At 35.5% G+C, this 21,004-nt stretch overlaps 1 protein-coding gene across 4 annotated transcripts in view; it reads left to right on the forward strand.

The window, feature by feature from the left end:
- Positions 1–21,004, forward strand: part of NUP214 (nucleoporin 214) — a 115,570-nt gene that overhangs the window by 45,483 nt on the left and 49,083 nt on the right. For 3 of the 4 annotated variants that reach the window (XM_051980212.1, XM_051980213.1, XM_051980214.1), the window contains 5 exons: positions 3,084–3,169; positions 3,273–3,356; positions 11,271–11,531; positions 12,582–12,743; positions 17,817–17,919. In XM_051980212.1, coding sequence (XP_051836172.1) covers positions 3,084–3,169; positions 3,273–3,356; positions 11,271–11,531; positions 12,582–12,743; positions 17,817–17,919 — 696 coding nt within the window. The remainder of the gene's footprint in view (positions 1–3,083; positions 3,170–3,272; positions 3,357–11,270; positions 11,532–12,581; positions 12,744–17,816; positions 17,920–21,004) is intronic. The other variant, XM_051980215.1, reaches the window with a different exon arrangement.

The raw sequence follows: 21,004 nt of genomic DNA on the forward strand, positions 1-21,004 counted from the left end.
TGACAATTGCAAAACTTTTTGTTCCAACTTTTCCCCTCCTTCCCCCTACCCCTTCCCCTAGATGGCAGGTTGACTATACATGTTAAATATGTTAAAGTATAAATTAAATACAATATATGTATACATGTCCAAACAGTTATTTTGCTATACAAAAAGAATCGGACTTTGAAATAGTTTACAATTAGCCTGTGAAGGAAATCAAAAATGCAGGTGGACAAAAATAGAGGGATTGGGAATTCTATGTAGTGGTTCATAGTCATCTCCCAGAGTTCTTTCGCTGGGCGTAGCTGGTTCAATTCATTACTGCTCTATTGGAACTGATTTGGTTCATCTCATTGTTGAAGAGGGCCACGTCCATCAGAATTGATCATCATATAGTATTGTTGTTGAAGTATATAATGATCTCCTGGCCCTGCTCATTTCACTCAGCATCAGTTCATGTAAGTCTCTCCAGGCCTTTCTGAAATCTTCCTGCTGGTCATTTCTTACCGAACAATAATATTCCATAATATTCATATACCACAGTTTATTCAGCCATTCTCCAATTGATGGGCATCTACTCAGTTTCCAGTTTGTGGCCACTATGAAGAGGGCTGCTACAAACATTCTTGCACATACAGGTCCCTTTCTCTTTTTAAAAATGTCTTTGGGATATAATGGGCAGTTTTCTTTTTAAGATTTTGTAAAGGGCTGAAACTCTTGAGTTCATGCACTGAGGTCCAGACAGCCGAGCACTTAAGACTAATTACCAATTGGACAATATTGGCATATATTTGGAAAATGGCCCTTCCCACTATCCTGTGCTGGCTCAATAATTGGTGTATACAGAGAATTTTAGCAGGGACTAGGGGGTGGAGTAAGACTAGCCAATGTCACTCTGGGCGGGAGAGGAAGAAGGAAGGTCGCGGAGATTCTGCTTCCATCCAATTCAATCCTACCTCTAAGATCAAGAGTAAAGACTAAGGACTTTTGCTTATCCTGACTCCAGCTGATTCTAAGGTATCCAGGGTGTTGACACAGTCATCACAAGATTTCATGAAATGCAATGGAGTGGGAGGGATAATCGTTAATTTTCAGATATCACAATGATTATTAAATTCTCTTTGATCTATTTTCTGAGTGTGTGTGTGTGTGTGTGTGTTTACTCTGAGATACTTTATATTTTTTATTTTTTTCAATCTTTAAATTTTGTTTTAATATTTCTTGTTGTCTAAGGAAATTATTAGCTTCTATTTTGTCCATTTTAATTTTCAAGTAGTTTATTGCTTAGGCAGAGTTTTGTATCTCTTCCACCAAACTGTTAATTCCTTTTTCATTTCTTTATTCCATGAATCTTAGTTCTGTTTATGTGTGTGTATGTCATCTAACACTTATTTCATTTAGAAAAGCAGTTTTAAACTGTTTTCCCCAAATTCTAATTAAGTTAATATCTAAGATATTCTCCTTGCAGCTTTGTTTGTAAATGTTTTGAAGTCATTCTCTTCTGTGGTTGTGTCTTGAGTGTCTTTGTCACCATAATAGTTTTTTATAGTGGGATTCTTTTTTATTCAATGATTTCTTCTAGCTTACTTCCTGTCTCTAGAATGGCTTATTTAACACTGGGCTTTTTTCCCTTCTGGGAGAAAATGTCTTTGCTGGTCTTGCTGATACTTTCTTGAAATATTGACTATTGTGTTTTCAATGCTTCCAAAATGTTCTGATCCAGATCAAAATCTGATTACTACCCCACTTGCCTCAGTTGTATAGTTTCCTGGCCTGGGTTTTTGAACAAACTATGGCCTTCCTCCAGTTATAATTTGAGTAGATTACTACTACACTTAACCACAAGCATGTAACTAGAAACTTTGTTGTTTCAGAGTGACAGAGCAGTAGACATCTCCTTTGGACTGGGATATATGCTCCAATTACTTTACTGTACACTTCAAACTAGACAAGAAACTAGAACTAAGATGGTGCTCTCTCCACTTGGGGTCAGAATCAGATAGCTACCATTTGCTTCTAAATTTACTTCTCACTCTGTAATGACACTCCCTATTTTCAAGTCTTCTTAGTCCATCCTTGATATATGACTCAGAAAATAGGTAGTGAGTGAGAACTACCAGTTGGCATGTTCTATATCTTACACAAGTTTGTGTGTTTATATCTATATCTTACTCAATCTGGATCTAGGACTTCTTTTTGCCATATTACATAGACTCTTCCTGTGCTAGAATGCTTTACAGCGTGCTCCTACCCCATACCCAACTTCATCATTTTGCATAAACCTCTCTATTTCCCTATGCCAATCTCAGCTGGAAAAAATTATATATATATTAATTTTCCTAGCACCATTAGGACTGGTGTGTTTTGTAGATCTTTTTGGAGAAGCTGAGGAGAAGAAGGAAGAACTTAGGCTGCTTCTGCTTCACCCCTTTCTAGCTTCACTGTTGAGGGTGGCTGGGCCAGTAGTTTGTGATAACTGTATACTTTTGGCTTCATTTATATCATATTTAGTTTCTTAATGGGAAAATATACTCCTTGGCTCAAGAAGATTTAGTGGCTTTCTATTACCTCTGGGACAACATTTAAATGCATATATTTGGCATTTAAAGTCTTTCACCTTCAAGCTTCAGCCTCTTCCTAGTTGATCATTTCTTACTCTCTTTCATGTGCTTTGAGTGTAGGGTATCTGACTTTTTGCTGTGGCCCATACACATTCTATCTTTCAATTGCCTTTGAAAACTGTGTCTCCTGTACCTGGAATATTCATGCTCTTTACTTCCACTTCTTGGTACTCCTAGATATTTTCAAGATTTAGCTTAAATGCCACCTCCTACATGAGGCTTTTCCTGATTCTCCCAATTATTCTCCCTCCAACCTAATTATTTAGTATTCTATTCGAATCTTTGTTTTATTTGCATACGTATACTTTTATTTGTGTATATTATAACTACTGCATTCATCTACATAAATTCTTTGAGAGTAGATACTGTTTTTGTCTTTATATCCTCAATGTCAGATACATAGTAGATACCTACTACTATAAGCTAAATTGGCTTCTCAATGAATAGTATAATTCTATATGGTCTTCTACCTTTTTTCAGCTTTGACAATGACCTTGAAAGCTTGCGCAATGCTCTAATGAAAACCACCATTGAATCTCACACCAAGCCACTACCCAAAATACCAGGTAAGATAATTCTTCTTTCAACTCTTCCTTTTAATTCTATTTTATGTTCTACGTATATTTTTGAGTGACTTCAGCATTTATAGGTTTATATGATTTCTTACAGCTAAATTGTCCCCTGTGAAACAGGCACAGCTGAGGAATTTTTTGGCCAAAAGGAAAACCCCACCAATAAGATCTACTGCACCAGGTAAACACAACTTTTATAACTCTGAAAAACAAAGCTACAAAATAGCATGGATTTAGAGTATCTTTAATGTTCTTTGAATTTCTCTCTGTAGAGCATGGAGACAGTGTTTTGGCTGGAAAGAAAATATTTGTGTCAGGAATTGATAGCCATTGAGAATTCAGTCTCAAGAAATACTTGCCTAAAAAATGTAGACAATTGAATTCAGTCTTTGAATTATCTGGATAATTTAACATTTCTATTTTGAGCTCCTCTCTCTGTATGTGTGTGTGTGTTTATATATGTGTGTGTGTGTGTGTGTGTATACATACTTACATATAACTTTATTCCAAATCTGAAATTAAAATTTGCTCTTTTTCTTTGACTGTCTTATTTCTTATCAGATCTCTTATGCATGCAAATGTTACTTAGTAACTGAAAACTAAAGAGAAGTTAGTTTTGATTTTCTACATTTGGTTTTATTGTACTGGATTAATTTTTTTTCTTCTTAGTAAACCAGTTTAATAACCATGTAATTACTATTAATAGAAAGGTTAATATCATTTGAGATTTCCTTCATTGTGTTTTGAAGTCATAGAATATGGTTATTTAAATTATATAAGTGTTGAATGTTCATTTATAGTTTTAGTAAGAAGTGCCATTTGGTACTGCCCTAGCAACACACTGTTTTCCATGTGTATGTTTCAGTCTAGTTAAGTAAGCAGATAGATGCCCATAGTCTGGGCCACATGGTTATGAATTCTTTTGTAATGGCAATCTGTGATGGAAAGGAAAATATAAGCTAGCCTTCAGTCATGTACAGCCTCTTCAGTTTTTGTAGCAGTATGGCAGTGTTGAAGAAAGTTAACAGGGAATGCTAAGGATCAAATACTTAAAACCAGGTGCCTCTTTTTTTTTTTTTTTTTTTTTTTTTAATTTAAGCTTTTTATTTTCAAAACATATACGTGGACAGTTTTTAAAAATTCACTCTTGCAAAACCTTGTGTTCCAAATTTTTTCCCTCCCTTCCCCTGCCCTCTTCCTTTGACTAGGTAATCTGTGTGTGTGTGTGTGTGTGTGTGTGTGTGTGTGTGTGTGTGTGTGTAAAAGCTATTTAAAAAATATATATTTATTTATTTATTTTAAATAGCTTTTTATTTACAAGTTATATACATGGGTACATCATTACCCATCATTACCATTACATCATTAACAATTGCCAAATCTTTTATTCCAATTTTTCCCTTCCTTCCTTCCACTCCCTCCCTAGATGGCAGGATGACCAATACATGTTAAATGTATTAAAGTATAAATTAAATACAAAATAAATTTACATGACCAAACTGTTATTTTGCTGTACAAAAAGAATCGGACGCTGAAATATTGTTCAATTAGCCTGTGAAGGAAATCCAAAATGCAGGCAGGCAAAAATATAGGGATTGCGAATTCAATGTAATGGTTCTTAGTCATCTCCCAAAGTTCTTTTGTTGGGTGTAGCTAATTCAATTCATTACTGCTTCATTGGAACTGATTTGGTTCATCTCATTGCTGAAGATGGCCAAATCCGTCAGAATTGATCATCATATAGTATTATTGTTGAAGTATATAATGATCTCCTGGCCCTGCTCATTTCACTCAGCATCAGTTTGTGTAAGTCTCTCCAGGCCTTTCTGAAATCGTCCTGTTGGTCATTTCTTACCGAACAATAATATTCCATAATATTCATATACCACAATTTATTCAGTCATTCTCCAATTGATGTTCATCTACTCAGTTTCTAGTTTCTGGCCACTACAAAGAGGGCTGCCACAAACATTCTTGCACGTACAGGTTTCTTTCCCTTCTTTAAGATCTTTTTGGGATATAAGCCCAGTAATAACACTGCTGGGTCAAAGGGTATGCACAGTTTGATAACTTTTTGAGCATAGTTCCAAATTGTGCTCCAGAATGGCTGGATGTATTCACAATTCCATCAACAATGTATTAATGTCCCTGTTTTCCCACATCCCCTCCAACATTCCGCGTTATCTTTCCCTGTCACTCTAGCCAATCTGACAGGTGTGTAGTGGTATCTCAGAGTTGTCTTAATTTGCATTTCTCTGATTAACAATGATTTAGAGCATCTTTTCATATGGCTAGAAATTGTTTCAATTTCTTCGTCTTAATCAGTATATGTTAAAACTGTGGAATTCTTCTACACATGTACTACTGAGCAAATTCAATTCTACCAATCTTGACATTTTCATTATAATGAAATTAGAAAGAAAAGGAAATTAGAAGTAAAAAAAAGGGTGATTAACAGATTCATCTCAGAGAGAAATGCCAAATAAAATAGTTGGCAGAGTTGGTTTCGCATTTACAGATATAATATGAAACATATGGGATTTTTGGTGATCTCAGATCGCAATACTCATGATGAACATTTGCAAAAAAGAAGACTACTTTAATAACAATTGGAACCCATGCATAAGCATCACTTGTAACAAATGAGGAGATAGACAAAACACTCTGTGTTAAATCTGAATTTAGTACTCTGATTTCATTGCAAAGATGAACATAGAGAAAGAGAATTTTAAAAGTGTTTCACAAAACAATTCAGGAGTAAAAATAAGAGATCAAAGATTTACAGACTACAATTCTTCCAGTCTTTGAGGAAGTGCTGAATAACTGCTTCTAAGTGAAGGAAACTATTTTCTAACAAATGATGAATAACTGGTATTAGCAGAAAAACGATTTTGAAATCAATGACTTGTTAAATGAAAGATCAGAATTAATATCAAATTAGAAGAGTAAATTTGACCAAAAAAAACTGCAATTGAAGCAGATGTAACCTAAACTATTTAAACATTCTATATCAATATAGATAGACAATCTCCATTTTCTAAGATAATCAGCCATGAAAAATTAGCTTTCATAAGAGGGAGACCTAAAGAACTAGAAATTGCCTTATGCAGCAAATACTTGATCTTACCAAATAGAGATAGAGCAATATATAGCAGCATCAGTTTAGAATATAGATTCCTGTGCAAATTATCATGGAGGAGAAGATAAAAGGTAATAAACAGAATAACCTTGTAAAACAGCAAGAAAGTAAAAGAAAACGTAAGCTTATAGAAAGTTTTTAATTCAAATCATCCTGAAAACCTATAGTAAAGAAATAAGGAAGACAACAGAAAAGGTAAAGAAATGGTAAATACCTTTGATAATTACTATTAACAAACTCTTTTCTTCATCATTGACAATGAAACTACCACTTTTTAATGTAAATATCATAACTCATTGTGTACATAACGAAATGGAAATGGCATCAAAGAAAACATGGGAAATGCAGCTAGTCTAGACCAATATATACAGAGGAGGTCTGTCCTCAAGGAAACACATTTTGATAGTATTGAGGAATCAACTCTTTAGACATATTACAGAGAGGATTAAATACTTGGAGGGAAAAACCATAGAACTTCTGACTAGAAAAAGTCACTTGAGGAAATATCAGTAACTGCCAACCCATTTTCCTACTTCCTGATCTCTACAAAATTTTTATAGGAATTATCTATGCAAATATTGGCCACATCCTTGATGGAAGTAGAGAAAAGGAATTGTTAGACTTTCAAAAAACATTCTATAGAAGATTGCAGCCTTATTGGTATATAGTTGACTGAAAGAAATAGAATATACAAAATTGTATTTAATGTTTGTTGACTATTAAAAATATTTTTTGGTTTTTTTTTTAATTGAAGCTTTTTATTTACAAAGCATATGCATGGATAATTTTTCTAACATTGATCCTTGCATAACCTTTTGTTGCAAATTTTCTCCTCCTTCCTCCCACCTCCTCCCCTAGCTGGCAGGTAGTCTAATACATGTTAAATATGTTGAAATACATGTTAGATCCAATATATGTATACATATTTATAGTTATCTTGCTGCACAAGAAAAATCAGATCAAGAAGGAAGAAAAAGAATAACTGTGAAAGAAAACACAATGCAAGTAAATAACAGAGAGAGTGAGAATGCTATGTTGTGTTCCACACCCTGTCTCCATGGTTCTCTCTCTGGGCATATTTGGCTCTCTTCATTACTGAACAATTGGAACTGGTTTGAGTCATCTCAATGTTGAAGAGAGCTACTTCCATCAGAATTGATCATCGTATAGTCTTGTTGCCATGTATAATGATCTGGTTCTTTTCATTTCACTTAGCATCAGTTCATGTAAGTCTCTCCAGGCCTCTCTAAAATCATCCTGTTGATCATTTCTTATAGAACAATAATAATATTGTATAACATTCATATACCATAACTTATTCAACTATTCTTCAAGTGATGGGCATCCACTCAGTTTCCAGTTTCTAGCTATTACAAAGAAGGCTGCCACAAACATTTTTGCACATACAGGTCCCTTTACCTCCTGTAAGATCTCTTTGGGGATATAATCCTAGTAGAAACACTGCTGGATCAAAGGATATGCACAGTTTGATAACTTTTTGATCATAGTTCCAAACTGTTCTCCAGAATGGTTGGATCTGTTCACAACTCCACCAACAATGTTATCAGTGTCCCAGTTTTCCCACATCCCCTCCAAACATTCGCTATTATCTTTTCCTGTCATTTTAAACAATGTTGACAGGTATTTAGTGATATCTCAGAGTTGTCTTAATTTGCATTTCTTTGATCAGTAGTGATTTGGAAAAAAGTAATTTTATTTATAGAGCAAGATAGCCTAAAGGCTATCCTCTTAAGTGTCTCCTGTGTACCCGGCATTCAGTAGAGAGCTTACAAGCTAAAAATGGAGGTGCCTCCCATGTGTATATTAAAATTATGCAAGATTCCTTTTAAAATGAAGCAGTAGATTACTATATTTGATATTAATGTAAAGAATAAAATAGAAGGAAGCATACTTGGTAAAATAATCTACCATTGTCATGGAGACTTGTCTTGAACAGAATGCAAATTGAAAGGGATTCCCCTTAGATGGTGAATACTTCCAAATATTCCTCTTTGGAAAGGTAGTGTGTTAATAGGTTCAAACTCTAGAACACTGTAGAGCCTCCAAAATCAATGAAAATCAGCATGTATTTATTTAAGCTCCTGCAGGCACTGTTCTATATGCTGTTGATGAAGAAAAAAAAATTTTTTTAAATCCTTTTTCTCACAGTCTAGTGAGAGACATAATTACTCAAATGAGCTCAGCCTAATTATCAACATAGGAAATCAAATGGGTGAAGATTTGCATGTAGCTTCATATGATTGTTTATTATTGTCTGGTCCATCAATATATATCTCTTAGGGCAGACATTGTGGATGTATGGTGAATTGGCTCCAGAATTTAACCAAAAGAGAAGAGAGAACTAGGTCTTTAGGAAATTATGTAATGGTTTTAATGATTCCAAACTTTATACAGAAACAAAACCCAGTTTTTTACTATCAATATTAGGACTGTGGACCACGGAATACCTCCATTTGTGAAAAATTAATATATGGGCTCATGTTAGACATAAATAGGTTACAGCTTGTTACCAAAAAGAATTGCACAGGAGAAGCACAGTATTGATATCGGAAAGATTTCTCACCAGAAAAGGTGATTGATTGTGTGATAAGAGAAGGGGATCTCTTATAGACGATTCCCAAGTTCCCTTGTAATTGACTCAGTGTTAAGAGATGTAGCAGAGAGTTCCCACATGTTGAGGAGACCTTGGGAGGTGAAGTGGAAAAATGTCCTGGTTCTAGAGGTTTAAATCTTTTTTTCAGTGTTTACTGTCTCTGACTGTGGGCAAGTCTTTCCAGCTGCTTCAGTCTAAATTTTCTCATAAAATGACGGGGTTGAAATGGATGGTCTCTAAAGTGCCATAGTCTCTAGATCATTGATTCTATGGTATCGACAAGAAATACACAGGATGAAAAGCCTTTAGTGAGTTATAATCTAAGGCTTTGGAGAGAATATCCATAAAATGAGATTGGAGATTCACCTAAGGATCATTTGATTTTTTATTTTAGAAGTCTTTCTTGAGAAGCTGTGTGCATATATCATAATAAATGTAGAATCAAAAGAGATCTCAGAGGCCATCTGACCCAACCCCTTCATTTTACTGATGAGGCAGCCAAGCTCAAGGAACTTCAGTTGACTTGTTCATGTATATTGTACAAAGAAGTATACGTGACAATCCTTAAAGGTATCTTCTCATGGAGTTTATAGTGAAATATATTGAAACTTTGTGGATTATTCTGATTCTCTACTGAGAGTGAAGTTTGTAATTGTTTGTCTTAAGGAAAAACTTTGTCCAGGGTCAGATTCAGCTTTAGTGTATAAATGAAGCTGCCCCCCAAAGTGAGGCAAATTCTGAGAAAAGTCAATATGCTTGGATGGTTTGGTTCCCAGTTATAATATGATGCTAAAATATGTTCTGCCAGGGAACAAGTTAAAACTTAATACATTTCAGTGACATTTAGAAAGAGGAACCTTTTTTGACGGGACATATTTCATAGCAGGTAAACTTGGATAGATGGTCATTGGATGAGGTCTTTTGTCCACTCGAGTGTCAGGGAGCTGATTGCAGCCTTGGCAGTGGTGGCAGAGGGGATCATGTCTGTAATCTCCATGAAACAATTGTCATTGTTTCTGCAGCAGGTCTAGATACTCTCCTTTGAGAAGCAGGTGCTGCTGCTGCTCCCTCTTGGAATGTACCTGTCTCTACCTAGCAATGGAGGAATAACCTCAGATGGTTATGAGACTAGTTGAGTAGTTGAATAGACTATCTCTGTCATTTCAAACAAACAGCAGTAGTGGTCAAAGGTCATGTGTTAAAGTTATTAGCTGGTGTAACTGCTGTTTTCCTTAGCTTTAGAAATGTTGGGTGGAAACATCATGGCTTAAGCCTATTGTTGAGACTCACTCAGGTAACAAGCCTCCAGCAGAAGATTCTGCCATTTCTCTTCATCTCTGTGAGTGTTCATACCCTATCCCTTAGCCCTTAACACTAATAATTAGTTGTAGTGATATCTGTGCACATGGCAGGACAGATGAAGTACTGCAGAGTGGTACTTCTGTGAGGCAAAAACTTATCAATGAATACTAAATAAATGTATGAAAAAGAAATCTGTAGTTACCTATTTCCCCATTCAGCTTCTCTGAATAATTCTGTTAGGTGTCACTCCCTGGATTCAAGTGATACAGCTTCCAAACAAGGCCAGAGTTGTTTGCTATCCACTTTGCAGATTGGGGAAGCACCTTCTAAGAGAGCAAGGGCTTAAGGCTAGTGATTTTCATTCATTTCTGATTCAGAGAGTCCATTTCCACAGAAGCTTTTTTATTTTTATTCGTTCAGTTTATTTGTAACTGTTTGAGACAAGCAGTTTAGGATACTGATTCCCACTTCTGCGTGGTGCTATTGTTAGAAGCAGTATTTCATAGTGAGAGGGACATTCTCTCTGAGCCTCTCCACATATCAGGAAACCTGGTCGGTTCCTTTTTTGGCTTGTTACTCCTACCTGTGAAAACTTTGCTCTGAAGCCCCTTGTTTGCTGGCCGTTAGACCAATACTTTCTCTGTCTCTCACTTTCTTTTCTGTTTTCTTTATTTTACAGTTAGAATGCACTTCTCCCTCACAGCTGGGGGCTTTCAAAGCTATGTCTGAGTTAAACCCTAAAATTGGCCTAATTTACAAATGACATGGCAGGTACACATGAAATAATCATTGAAATGTTTTACACACAGTTCATATACTCTAGAATTGGAGATGTTGGTGATTTCCTTGTTCACTCCAGTTCCTCTGCTGTAAAGTTAGGGGAAAGTAAAGTTCAGAAAGTCAGTGTCACACATTGTAAGTAGGAGAAACATCTTTTGACTCCAGAATCAAATTTTTCACTCTTATCAATGGAGATTCCTTTTGGCATGCTTTAATTAACCTAAAGTTGTCTGTTGTTTTGGACTTTTTTTCTTTTTTAGCCAGTCTTTCCCGATCGGCCTTCCTATCTCAGAGATATTATGAAGATTTGGATGAAGTAAGCTCCACATCTTCCATTTCCCAGTCTCTGGAGAATGATGAACCACAGATTTTATATGAGGATGCAGTAGCCCAAGTAGTCCATCGACATGCTCCAGTGGTTCGCACTTCTTCTGTTCAGCCGACCCTTTTGTCTCAAGCTCCTCCTTTCGCAAAAAGTCATCTGCCACTCAGCTCCTCTCCTAGTCTGGTAGGGAGTTTAAGTAAGTAAACAATGATCAAACTAATTTTTTTCCTATTAAGTCTTTGATGTGTGTTCACGTCATCATACAGAGACATTTTTAGTCATAGTCTACCTCTGCTGATTTGCTATTCCCAAATTGTTAGACAAATGGTGTCAGTACCTTCCATTTGTATTCCCTTTTACGAAGTGCTATGGCATACTTGGTCTCTCGGAGCCTTACAACAACACTGGGTCATAGATAAGACAGACCTGATTATCCGCATTTTAGAGATGGTGGGACTGAAGCTCAGAGACATAAAATGCATCACCAGTGTTTCAAAACAAGTGCCAGAGTGAAGCTTTGCACTTGCTGCTCTTTCAGTGCCTGTTTCTTGACTTTTGGTGTCAGCCAGCTCTAAAGGCTAAGTAAATAGAACCGTTAATATACAGAAAAGAAAGTAGGTAAATTTCATTTCATATTACACTTCTCATGTCTTAGCATATCTCCATCTCAGTTCTTACCTATCGACATACTACTTGTTCTCTTAGAAGCAAGTCAAGGTGTATGTTTTCATTTCCCACTAAAGGGTCTGTTATCTCCTCTATAACAAAACTCACAGCCACAACTAGGAGTATCCTTACAAGTGGCTTCTAATAGAAGTGACTTCATCAACTCCTCTAGGCTAAAAAAGACATGTACACTAAAGCCCTTAAGACAGGCTAGAAGAGTCAAATGTGGCATCAAGGGAGGCCTAGGAATTGAAAGATACAGACTTGCTCTACTACTGAGTCTTTGTGTAACTTTGTACAGACCATTTTCAGAGAATTTCAGTCTCATCATTTCCAAAGAGGACAGTATTAAAGATAGTGGCTGAGTGGAATTTATGGACATACAGACTCGGAATTCCAGCTTCTGCCTCAGGGACACTCTTCTACACAAGATCCTTGAAATATATGTATTTCTTGTACTTCATTCTTTGTTCCTGCAGCTTATAAGGGGAAAATCTATCATTTTAGCTATCAGATTTTTCTTTGTCTTCCCTAGTATTCTTATTTAAATCCAGATTTCTTTCTACATTTCTTAAATCAGTGTCTACATCTACCAGCAAAATTGTTCCACAAGGGGCTGACAGCACAATGCTTGCAACCAAAACTGTGAAACATGGAGCACCAAGTCCTTCTGTTACCATCTCAGCCCCACAAGCAGCTGCTGCTGCTGCTCTAAGACGACAAATGGCCATTCAGGTTCCAGGTAAGAGTGTGATCAACAGATTCTTCATTTGATCATCAGCCATAAGAATTATACTAAAGCACCTGAAATAATTCTCTATTCCTGTTTTCCTCTTCAGAGAGGTGACCCCGGTCTCTGTCTTAGGGGGAGAGCTCCTAGAAAACAGTGATTTGGTTCTTTGAAGTTTTCTTTGCACAGTGGTTAGTATGAGACATTGTGCAGTTATGTGGGTAATATATGTTCTTTGATAAGGGCCTCAACTGCCACAGTTATTTTTTGTTATAGCTACAGTCTTTCTATGTAGAAATTCCTAAATGGTTCATTGTTAGTATATCATTGCTATCCCAATTCTGTTTGAAATTTTGTGTAATGGAATTTGAAATTTTAAGTAATTGGTGTCTCATACCTATTTAATAGCTTATGTCCAAGCTGTAAACTGAATATTTCAGTTTTAGTTTTTTGAATTTATTTATATCTTTTAAATCACTTTGGTGAGACTATCTCACTCCTCCAATAGACTCATTGGATTTTATTAGCTGAAAGAGACTTGAGGCCCATCTCATCAGCACCTTCATTTTACAGATAAACTGAGACCTAAATGGCTGAAATGATTTGTCAGTCCCATGTTACACAGCTATTAATGTCAGAATCGAGATTCAAACCTGGCCCTCCTAATCTCCACTTTTACTTTAAATCAGAAAATTGAAACCATTCCTTCTGAGTTCTCTCTTCCCCCTTTTTCTTCATCTCAGAACATCTCTGATATCATCCCTCATGCTCTCCTTCTTTCTTTTAGTTTCTGAACATGAGGTTATCCTTCTTGCCATGATTAACCCATTTCTATGTGCTCTAGATCTCTGTTTCTCTTGTCCTTCAGTCATGTCACCCTCTGTATAATCTGTAGTCTTTCCCCATCTCTGGATTCTTTTCCCTTTTGTTTTCAGTCAGGCACCACCTTCATCTTAAAAAAAAAAACACAATTAGACCTTATTATACCTTCAAGCTATCATTCTATTCACTTTTCTTCTCAGCCAAATTTTTGGGAAAAGCTTTTTACATTAGTTAACTTTATTTCCTCTTCTTTGTCCTACTTAACAACCCTTTGCAATTCTTAACCTTAATACAGTATTTTTCCTTCTTGACCTTTCTGCTCCATTTGGTATTTTTGATCATACTCTTCTTTTTACAAGTCTTTTCTTTCTGGATTTTTGTGACATTATACTCCTGGTTTTCTTTCTGTCTATCTGACTTTCCATTCCTTCTTAGACTCCTTTTCTGGTTCAACTTCCCTATCACATCCCTTACCTGTGTATGTTCCCCCAAATTCTTTATGCAGTTGACTCCAAGGTCTGTATATCTACCTGGATATTTTAATCTGGATATATTGGAAACATCTCAAACTTGATATGTTCATAGTAGAACTCATTTTTTCTACAAGTTATCTCTCTATCATTCATGTCTTTTTTTATCAGAGCTGCTACCACAGCCATAACCGTGGCACTCTCCTTGATTTTTCCCTCTCCCCCAATCCAGTCAATTGCTACATTTTGCTAGTTCTACTCTTACGACACTTTAATTCTACCCCTCTTCCCTACTTCCACAGATGCATCCTTATTTGAAATTTTAATCATCTCTAGCCTAGATTATTGGAATGGTGTCAAGTCTCTCTCCACTCTGATCCATACTTTACATAGTTGTCAGTGATTTTCCTTAGACGTAGATCTGATTGTGTTACTATCTACTCACTAAACACTAATGGCTCCCTACTCTCACTAGAATCAAATATAAATTCTTCTCATTACCTTTTAAAGGTGTTGTGAGTGAAATTCAGCAAAGGTAGGCTGGGGCACATATTCTATGAGTAAATGTATTAGTAGGGTATAGGGTCTAATGATTCCAAAAGACCCCTAATCAAAATGCAGCTTTTTATAAAAGTAGAACAAAGAGCAGAACAGGGTAGGTGAAAAAAGAATCCAATTGGTTATAGCATCATGGGGATGAAGATGGGATTGCACACAAAGCCAGGGCATGAGGAACAATATGACTGGTTAGAAGTTGGGAATGAGGGGCTAGCAACAATGCCCTCCTTCCCTCCTGTGACTAAGAAAAATGCTCTTTGTTTTAGTCTACCTGCAAGATTAGAGATAGTGGGCCAGACGTCTTTGAATAACCAACAAGATATCCTTGAAAGATAGCTTGGTGTAAAGATACTAAAGCAGATTCCCTGGTATCCACACATATCCCTCAAGGATAGCAGATTTCCTTGAAGTAAGAATAGAACAGTAATTAGCAGGACAACTGGATTTCTGAACAATATATATATGTGTGTGTGTGTGTGTGTGTGTGTATGCTTATTTATTTATGACTTAGGCAGTTAGAGGATAAAATCAATGAACTATAAACAAAATCAATAAAAAATGATATAGAATTACTTGAATCTTCTCAAAGGCCTTTACAAACTGACCTCAAACTGCCTTTCTGGACTTGTTATATTACTCCTCTTCTTTGCTATATGATCAAATCACATTGGCCTCTCCGTTCTTCACACACATTTCCTGACTGCTTTCTTACTACTTGTACTTGCTTTCTTACTTCTGCCTCATAGAATCTCTTTTCTTCTAAGATCTAGTTAGATGCCACTTGTACTTGAAGATTTTCCTGATCTCCCCATCTGCTAATACCCTCATTCAATTCACCAATCAATGAGCAAACCTTTTATTACACACCTGTTTTCTGCCAGGCATTGTGGTAAACAGTGAGGATACAGAGAAAGGCAAAAACAATTTCTTCCTTCAAAGAGCTCACATTTTTAGAGGCAACTAATGGCCTAGTAGTTAGGTTCCTGGGTCTAATATCAGAAGGACCTGAGTTCACATCTGATCTCAGACATTTACTAGCTGTGTGACCCTAAACAAATCACTTCACATCTGTCTATCTCATTTCCCTCAATTGTAAAATGAGAAAAATAATAGCACTTAATTTTCAGGGCTGCTGTGAAGATCACATGGCACAATATTTGTAAAGTACTTGGCACTTTATGTGGCATATGGAGGATGCTCTACTTATTTACTTTCCTTTAATGACATAGACAGCATCTTTATATAAACTATATATGCACAATAAATACTGAGTAATTGAAAGGTAGCCCTGAATGGTAAGGCCTTGGGGAAAGGCTTTCTAACCAATGGTGTTCTGAGAGGCAGGGATTGTGAGGGTGAGCAGAGACCTTTCATACAGTTGTAAATTGTGAGGAAGAAATGTATGTGAAAAAGCTGGAAATAAAGGAAGAGCCCAGGTTGTGAATATGGGAATTTATATGTGATCCTTGAAGTTAATAAGGGAATTATTAAGAGTTTTTTTGAGTAGCTCATGTAGCACTCCAGGGTTTGAAAGATGTTTTATATTATCTTACTTGGCCCTGTGAGGTAAGTATATACTACAGATATTATTTATACTTTATAGATGAGGAAATTGAAACTGTGAGAAGTTGAGTGATTTATCCATGATCACACAATCTGGACCTATCAGAGGCAGGATCTGAGTCCACATCTCCTGATAGAAAGCCCAGCATTCTTAGCACTACACTACTTCTTCCCAGTCTTGTTGTTTCGATGTAATAGAAAATCCTCCATAACTATCTTATATGTAACTGCCTTGTATTTATTCTGTATGTGTTTTTATTGTTTGGGGGGTGAGAGTTGGGGTCCTTTTAATAGTTATTTTTTTATTTGGATCTTTCTTAAGTCAGTATACAATTAAAGCCCTTTTCCTCTCTCCCAAGTAATGGTACCAATTTGAACTCCTAGGGAGAATAAAAAGCCTTCAAATTGAGGAACAGGAAAGGAAAGGAAGAGGTCATTATATATTTATATTTGTATGTGGAAACTTCTCTTGAATATATTTTTTTTTTTTTTGGTATTACCAGTACATAATACATAGTACCTGGCACAAAGTAGATCCTTAATAAATGATTGCCAAATCAAGTCCAGTCCTCTTTTTCTTGTACTACTTTGTCTCTCCTAACTAAGGAATCCTAAAATTTCCAAGGGAAATAGAAATGTTAAAATTCCAATTAAGACATCTAAAAAGGTGAGAGTATCTTGATTCATGGTCTAGATGACATCTCAAGCCCTCTTTAGCCCTTTGATTCTTTTTTTTTTATGGTATTTTATTTTTCCAAATACGTACAACGATAGTTTCCAAATTCACCTTTGCAAAACTTTGTGTTCCAAATTTTTCTCCCTTTCTCCTTCCCTCCCATCTCCTCAAATCAGCAGTTAAAATTAAATCAGTTAAAATGTACAGTTCTTCCAATTTCCATATTCATTGTGCTGCACGAGAAAAATTATATCCGGGGGGGGGGAAAACGAGAGAAAAAAAAATCAAACAACAACAAACTCCATAATTCTGTCTCTGAATATGATTAACCCTTTGATTCTAAGATGCTTAAGATTATAGGTCAGTTCTTCCTCAATTCCCAGAAACTTTAACTGTTCACCGTCTTCAGCCCTTTGATTTTAGGACTCTTTGAAGTTTTATTTCGTATTAGCTGTGTATAAACAGAATAGCAACCTCATGCTTGTAGGTTAGACCAGAGAGGTCTTTCCTTAAATAATAATTCATTCTGCATTTTCATTTCCTTGTGGTGATTCAAGGCAATTCCAATAGATTTATGATGGAAAGAGCCATCCACATCCAAAATGAGAATTATGGAGTCTTAATACGGATCAAAACATAGTATTGTCACCTTATTTTTTTGTTGTTGTTTTCTTTTTTTCTCATGAGGTTTTTTTTTCACCTTTAGATCTGATTTTTCTTGCACAGTGTGACAAAAATGAAAATGTGTTTAGAAGAATTGCACATGTTTAGCCTATATTGAATTGCTTGCTGTGTATGTAAGTGGGTAGGGGAAAGGGGAGAGAAAAAATTAGAACACAAGTTTTTGCAGAGGTGAATGTTGAAAAACAATCTTTGAATGTATTTGGTAAAGTAAAAACCTTTTTTAAAAAAGGAAGTTAATGTTTTGGTTACTAATTTATATATGATAGAAATTTTGATTAATTAATGGAATTAATGTGTTTGTTTTTTTAATAGCTGTGAACACCTCCTTGACAGAATCAACTCTGAAAAATGTCCCTCAAGTCGTCAATGTGCAGGAATTGACAAACAGTTCCCCAATTCCCACTGCAGCATTAGGGTATGTAACTTCTTCCCCTTTCTCACTATTTTAAAAAATTTTATATTATTAAACTAAAAATGATTCTGTAGTAAGGACTAGCTGCCAGTAGAGTACAGTGTTGCCACTTTATTCAATTGGAACACTTCCTGCAGAAACATTTGGTCTTTCTGGAGAACAGTAGCATACCCATATTTAACTCTGCGTATGTGTATGTGTGTCCATGTGTATGTATGCGCACATGCATGTTTACTCGCATGGTGTTTTTAAGAGTGTTCAGGCAAATGAAAAAGGTCCCTTTGATTATATTTTTCTATTAGTTTTGTCCCCTAGTCATATTCTCAATTTTCCATGACCATGCTAAAGGCTATGTAGATTGCAAGTATGGTGGCTAAACACAGGTGTTATTTGAATTCTTAGCTGATAAGCTTCAGAAGCTTAGATAGATCAGAAAATATACTTTGATAAAATAGATAGAAGTCTATTTCTTAGATTTAAATCAGTTAAAATGTACAGTTCTTTCAATTTCCATATTCATTGTGCTGCATGAGAAAAATTATATCCCGGGGGGGAAAACGAGAGAAAAAAAAAATCAAACAACAACAAACTCCATAATTCTGTCTCTGAATATGATTAACCCTTTGATTCTAAGATGCTTAAGATTATAGGTCAGTTCTTCCTCAATTCCCAGAAACCTTAAGTGTTCACCGTCTTCAGCCCGATAGAAAATAGAAAATAGACTTCAGTAATGCAGACTGGTGTATAGTTGATGTTAGTAACAGTAGTTTCTGCCGGCTCTCGATTCTTTTCTGTAATCATTTGTATTTTTCTCTGTTCTTTGCTGTTTTAAAAAAGATGAAACAAGATACTTTCCGAAAAAACAAAAAAAGGTGTCAATTTTTAGTCTTCCAACTGCTCTTTTATCCTGTTTATAAAGACAAAGGATACCAACTGCTTGGTTTCAGAGCTTAGGTTTCTGCTTTTCAATCACTCTGGACATTATATTAGTAGTGTCTTGCATTACTTTACTCAAAGGATTGTATAGCATTATTTTGTTAAGTCTAGGAAGCATCCTTCTAGCAAAACTAGGAATTATATAATATTCTGCTTGTTTAATAGATCGAGATTTTGAAGCCTGTTGTTTTTCCAAGACTTGTACAGAGCTTAGTGATAAGAAAAGAAGGGTTTTCTAAATTTATGGGCCATAGGCTGGGGATTTCCCCAAAGTGCTAGGCTTTAAGTTGCACAGTTGTAAAGTATACTTAAATTTGTACCTGCCTAGAATAAGAGCTCATTTCTTTTTAAGTTTCCAGATGGATTCTCAGTTCCATTTCTGGTTTGCCTAATTGGCCTATTCCATGTATCCTGTGATCTTTTCTCTTTTTCCCATCTAGCACTAAAGAGCACAGCTTGTCCTAGAAATTTTTTAGTTATCTCAAGGTCATTCCAACAATCAAAAGACAAGCTTGTCTGCTTTTTGGTTCTGCTCTTGCCCCTGGTATGCAGTTATTTAGACCAAGATAACATTTCAGACTACGCTGCATTTTTCAAGAGGAAGCATTATATGTGAAAAGTATTGAAAATTTTATAGATTCTGAGTGCCAAGACAGAAAATTTTACTTGAAGTCAGTATTACAATGTTATGGAGTGAAAAATCCCTCCTGTCTGGAGTTGCTATTGCCCATGCCAATTGATCTTGCTCTTGAGAGGTGTGTATTGTAGTGATTTCAATTTGTCAAAATTGTCAAAATTACCTGTCCTCAGGTGTGTAGATAAATAGATTGAGTCATAAAGAGTTTAAGAAACAATTCAGACTCTACTATATCAAGCTAGGTGATCTTAATTATATAAAAATCACTTTACCTTTTTGTCTCAGTTTTCTCATCTAGAAAATGGGGACCTCACAGGATTATTGTGAAGATCAAATGAATTAGCACATGTAAAGCACCTTGCTAACTTAAAGTGCTATATAAATACTAGTTATTATTATGTAGTATTTACATATATTGTGCTAGGTCCTGGAGATGATAAAAAGATAGTTAAATCTTGGTGCCTTTGACAAAAATAGTAACATTTGGATTATCTTCCTCCTAACCCTCTTTCTTCCCCTATATCTAGCTTTTTGCCAAATCTTGCTTCATAAAATCTCACATCTGACTCATTTTCTTTACTCAGCAATTTCCATCTTGATACAAACCCTCATCACCTCTTTCTGGATTGTTATATTAGTCTCCTAATTGGTTTCCCCTAAGTATCTTCCCACTCCAATCCAACCTACACACTGTTGCCAAAGTGATTTTCTTTAAGCACAGATCTGACCATAGACATTTCTTACTTTATATAAGTGAACTGTTCCACAGAACTCCAAGGAAATTAATTTTTATGTGATGTGAATTTACCTGCAGATTTGAGAAAGGAAATCTTTGTGATTGAATAAAATGTGAAAATATTGAAAAATATGAAAAATGTTACATATGATAAGAAAAAAGTTACTGAATTCAAATCATTAACTCATAAGTAATTAACCTTGGAACCAACATAAGAGCAATATAGGTGGGTAGGAAAACAGATCAAAATTTAGAACTCATCAAAAGTGGAATATAGTTCTCTCTGTTAGAGGTAGAATCTGGAGGACCATCTTCTTCAGATATAGATGTTGGACAGAAATAATTAATTTCTCTGCACTGAAGAGGGAATGTTTACCAAATTATAAGACATTCCATTAGACCTGGTCCTTTATTATGTGGAAATCAAATCATTAAAATAAAAGCTTATTTTTGACTCACCACCTGAAAAAAAACTTTATAATATACACTTAAGGCTATTTCCTTCTAGGACAGACTGTTAAATTGCAACTTAATCCTCCATTTAACCCATGATGTAGGTTTATTTACTCATGATAATGCAGTTGATTTATGTTGTTTCAAAATCATTTGGCATGCACAGTATAAAAGAAAAATATTTATATAAATAGCAATTAATTTAATTGACACCTTATATTTTGAAATAGTTTTCTGAATACTTCACACTTTATTTATGCAGAGGGATCTATAATAAGCAGATTGTGTACATGTGATCCCAGTGTTTGCAAGCACTATATAAAGCC

Source organism: Antechinus flavipes, chromosome 2 (genome assembly GCF_016432865.1).
Source record: "Antechinus flavipes isolate AdamAnt ecotype Samford, QLD, Australia chromosome 2, AdamAnt_v2, whole genome shotgun sequence".
NCBI lineage: Eukaryota > Metazoa > Chordata > Mammalia > Dasyuromorphia > Dasyuridae > Antechinus > Antechinus flavipes.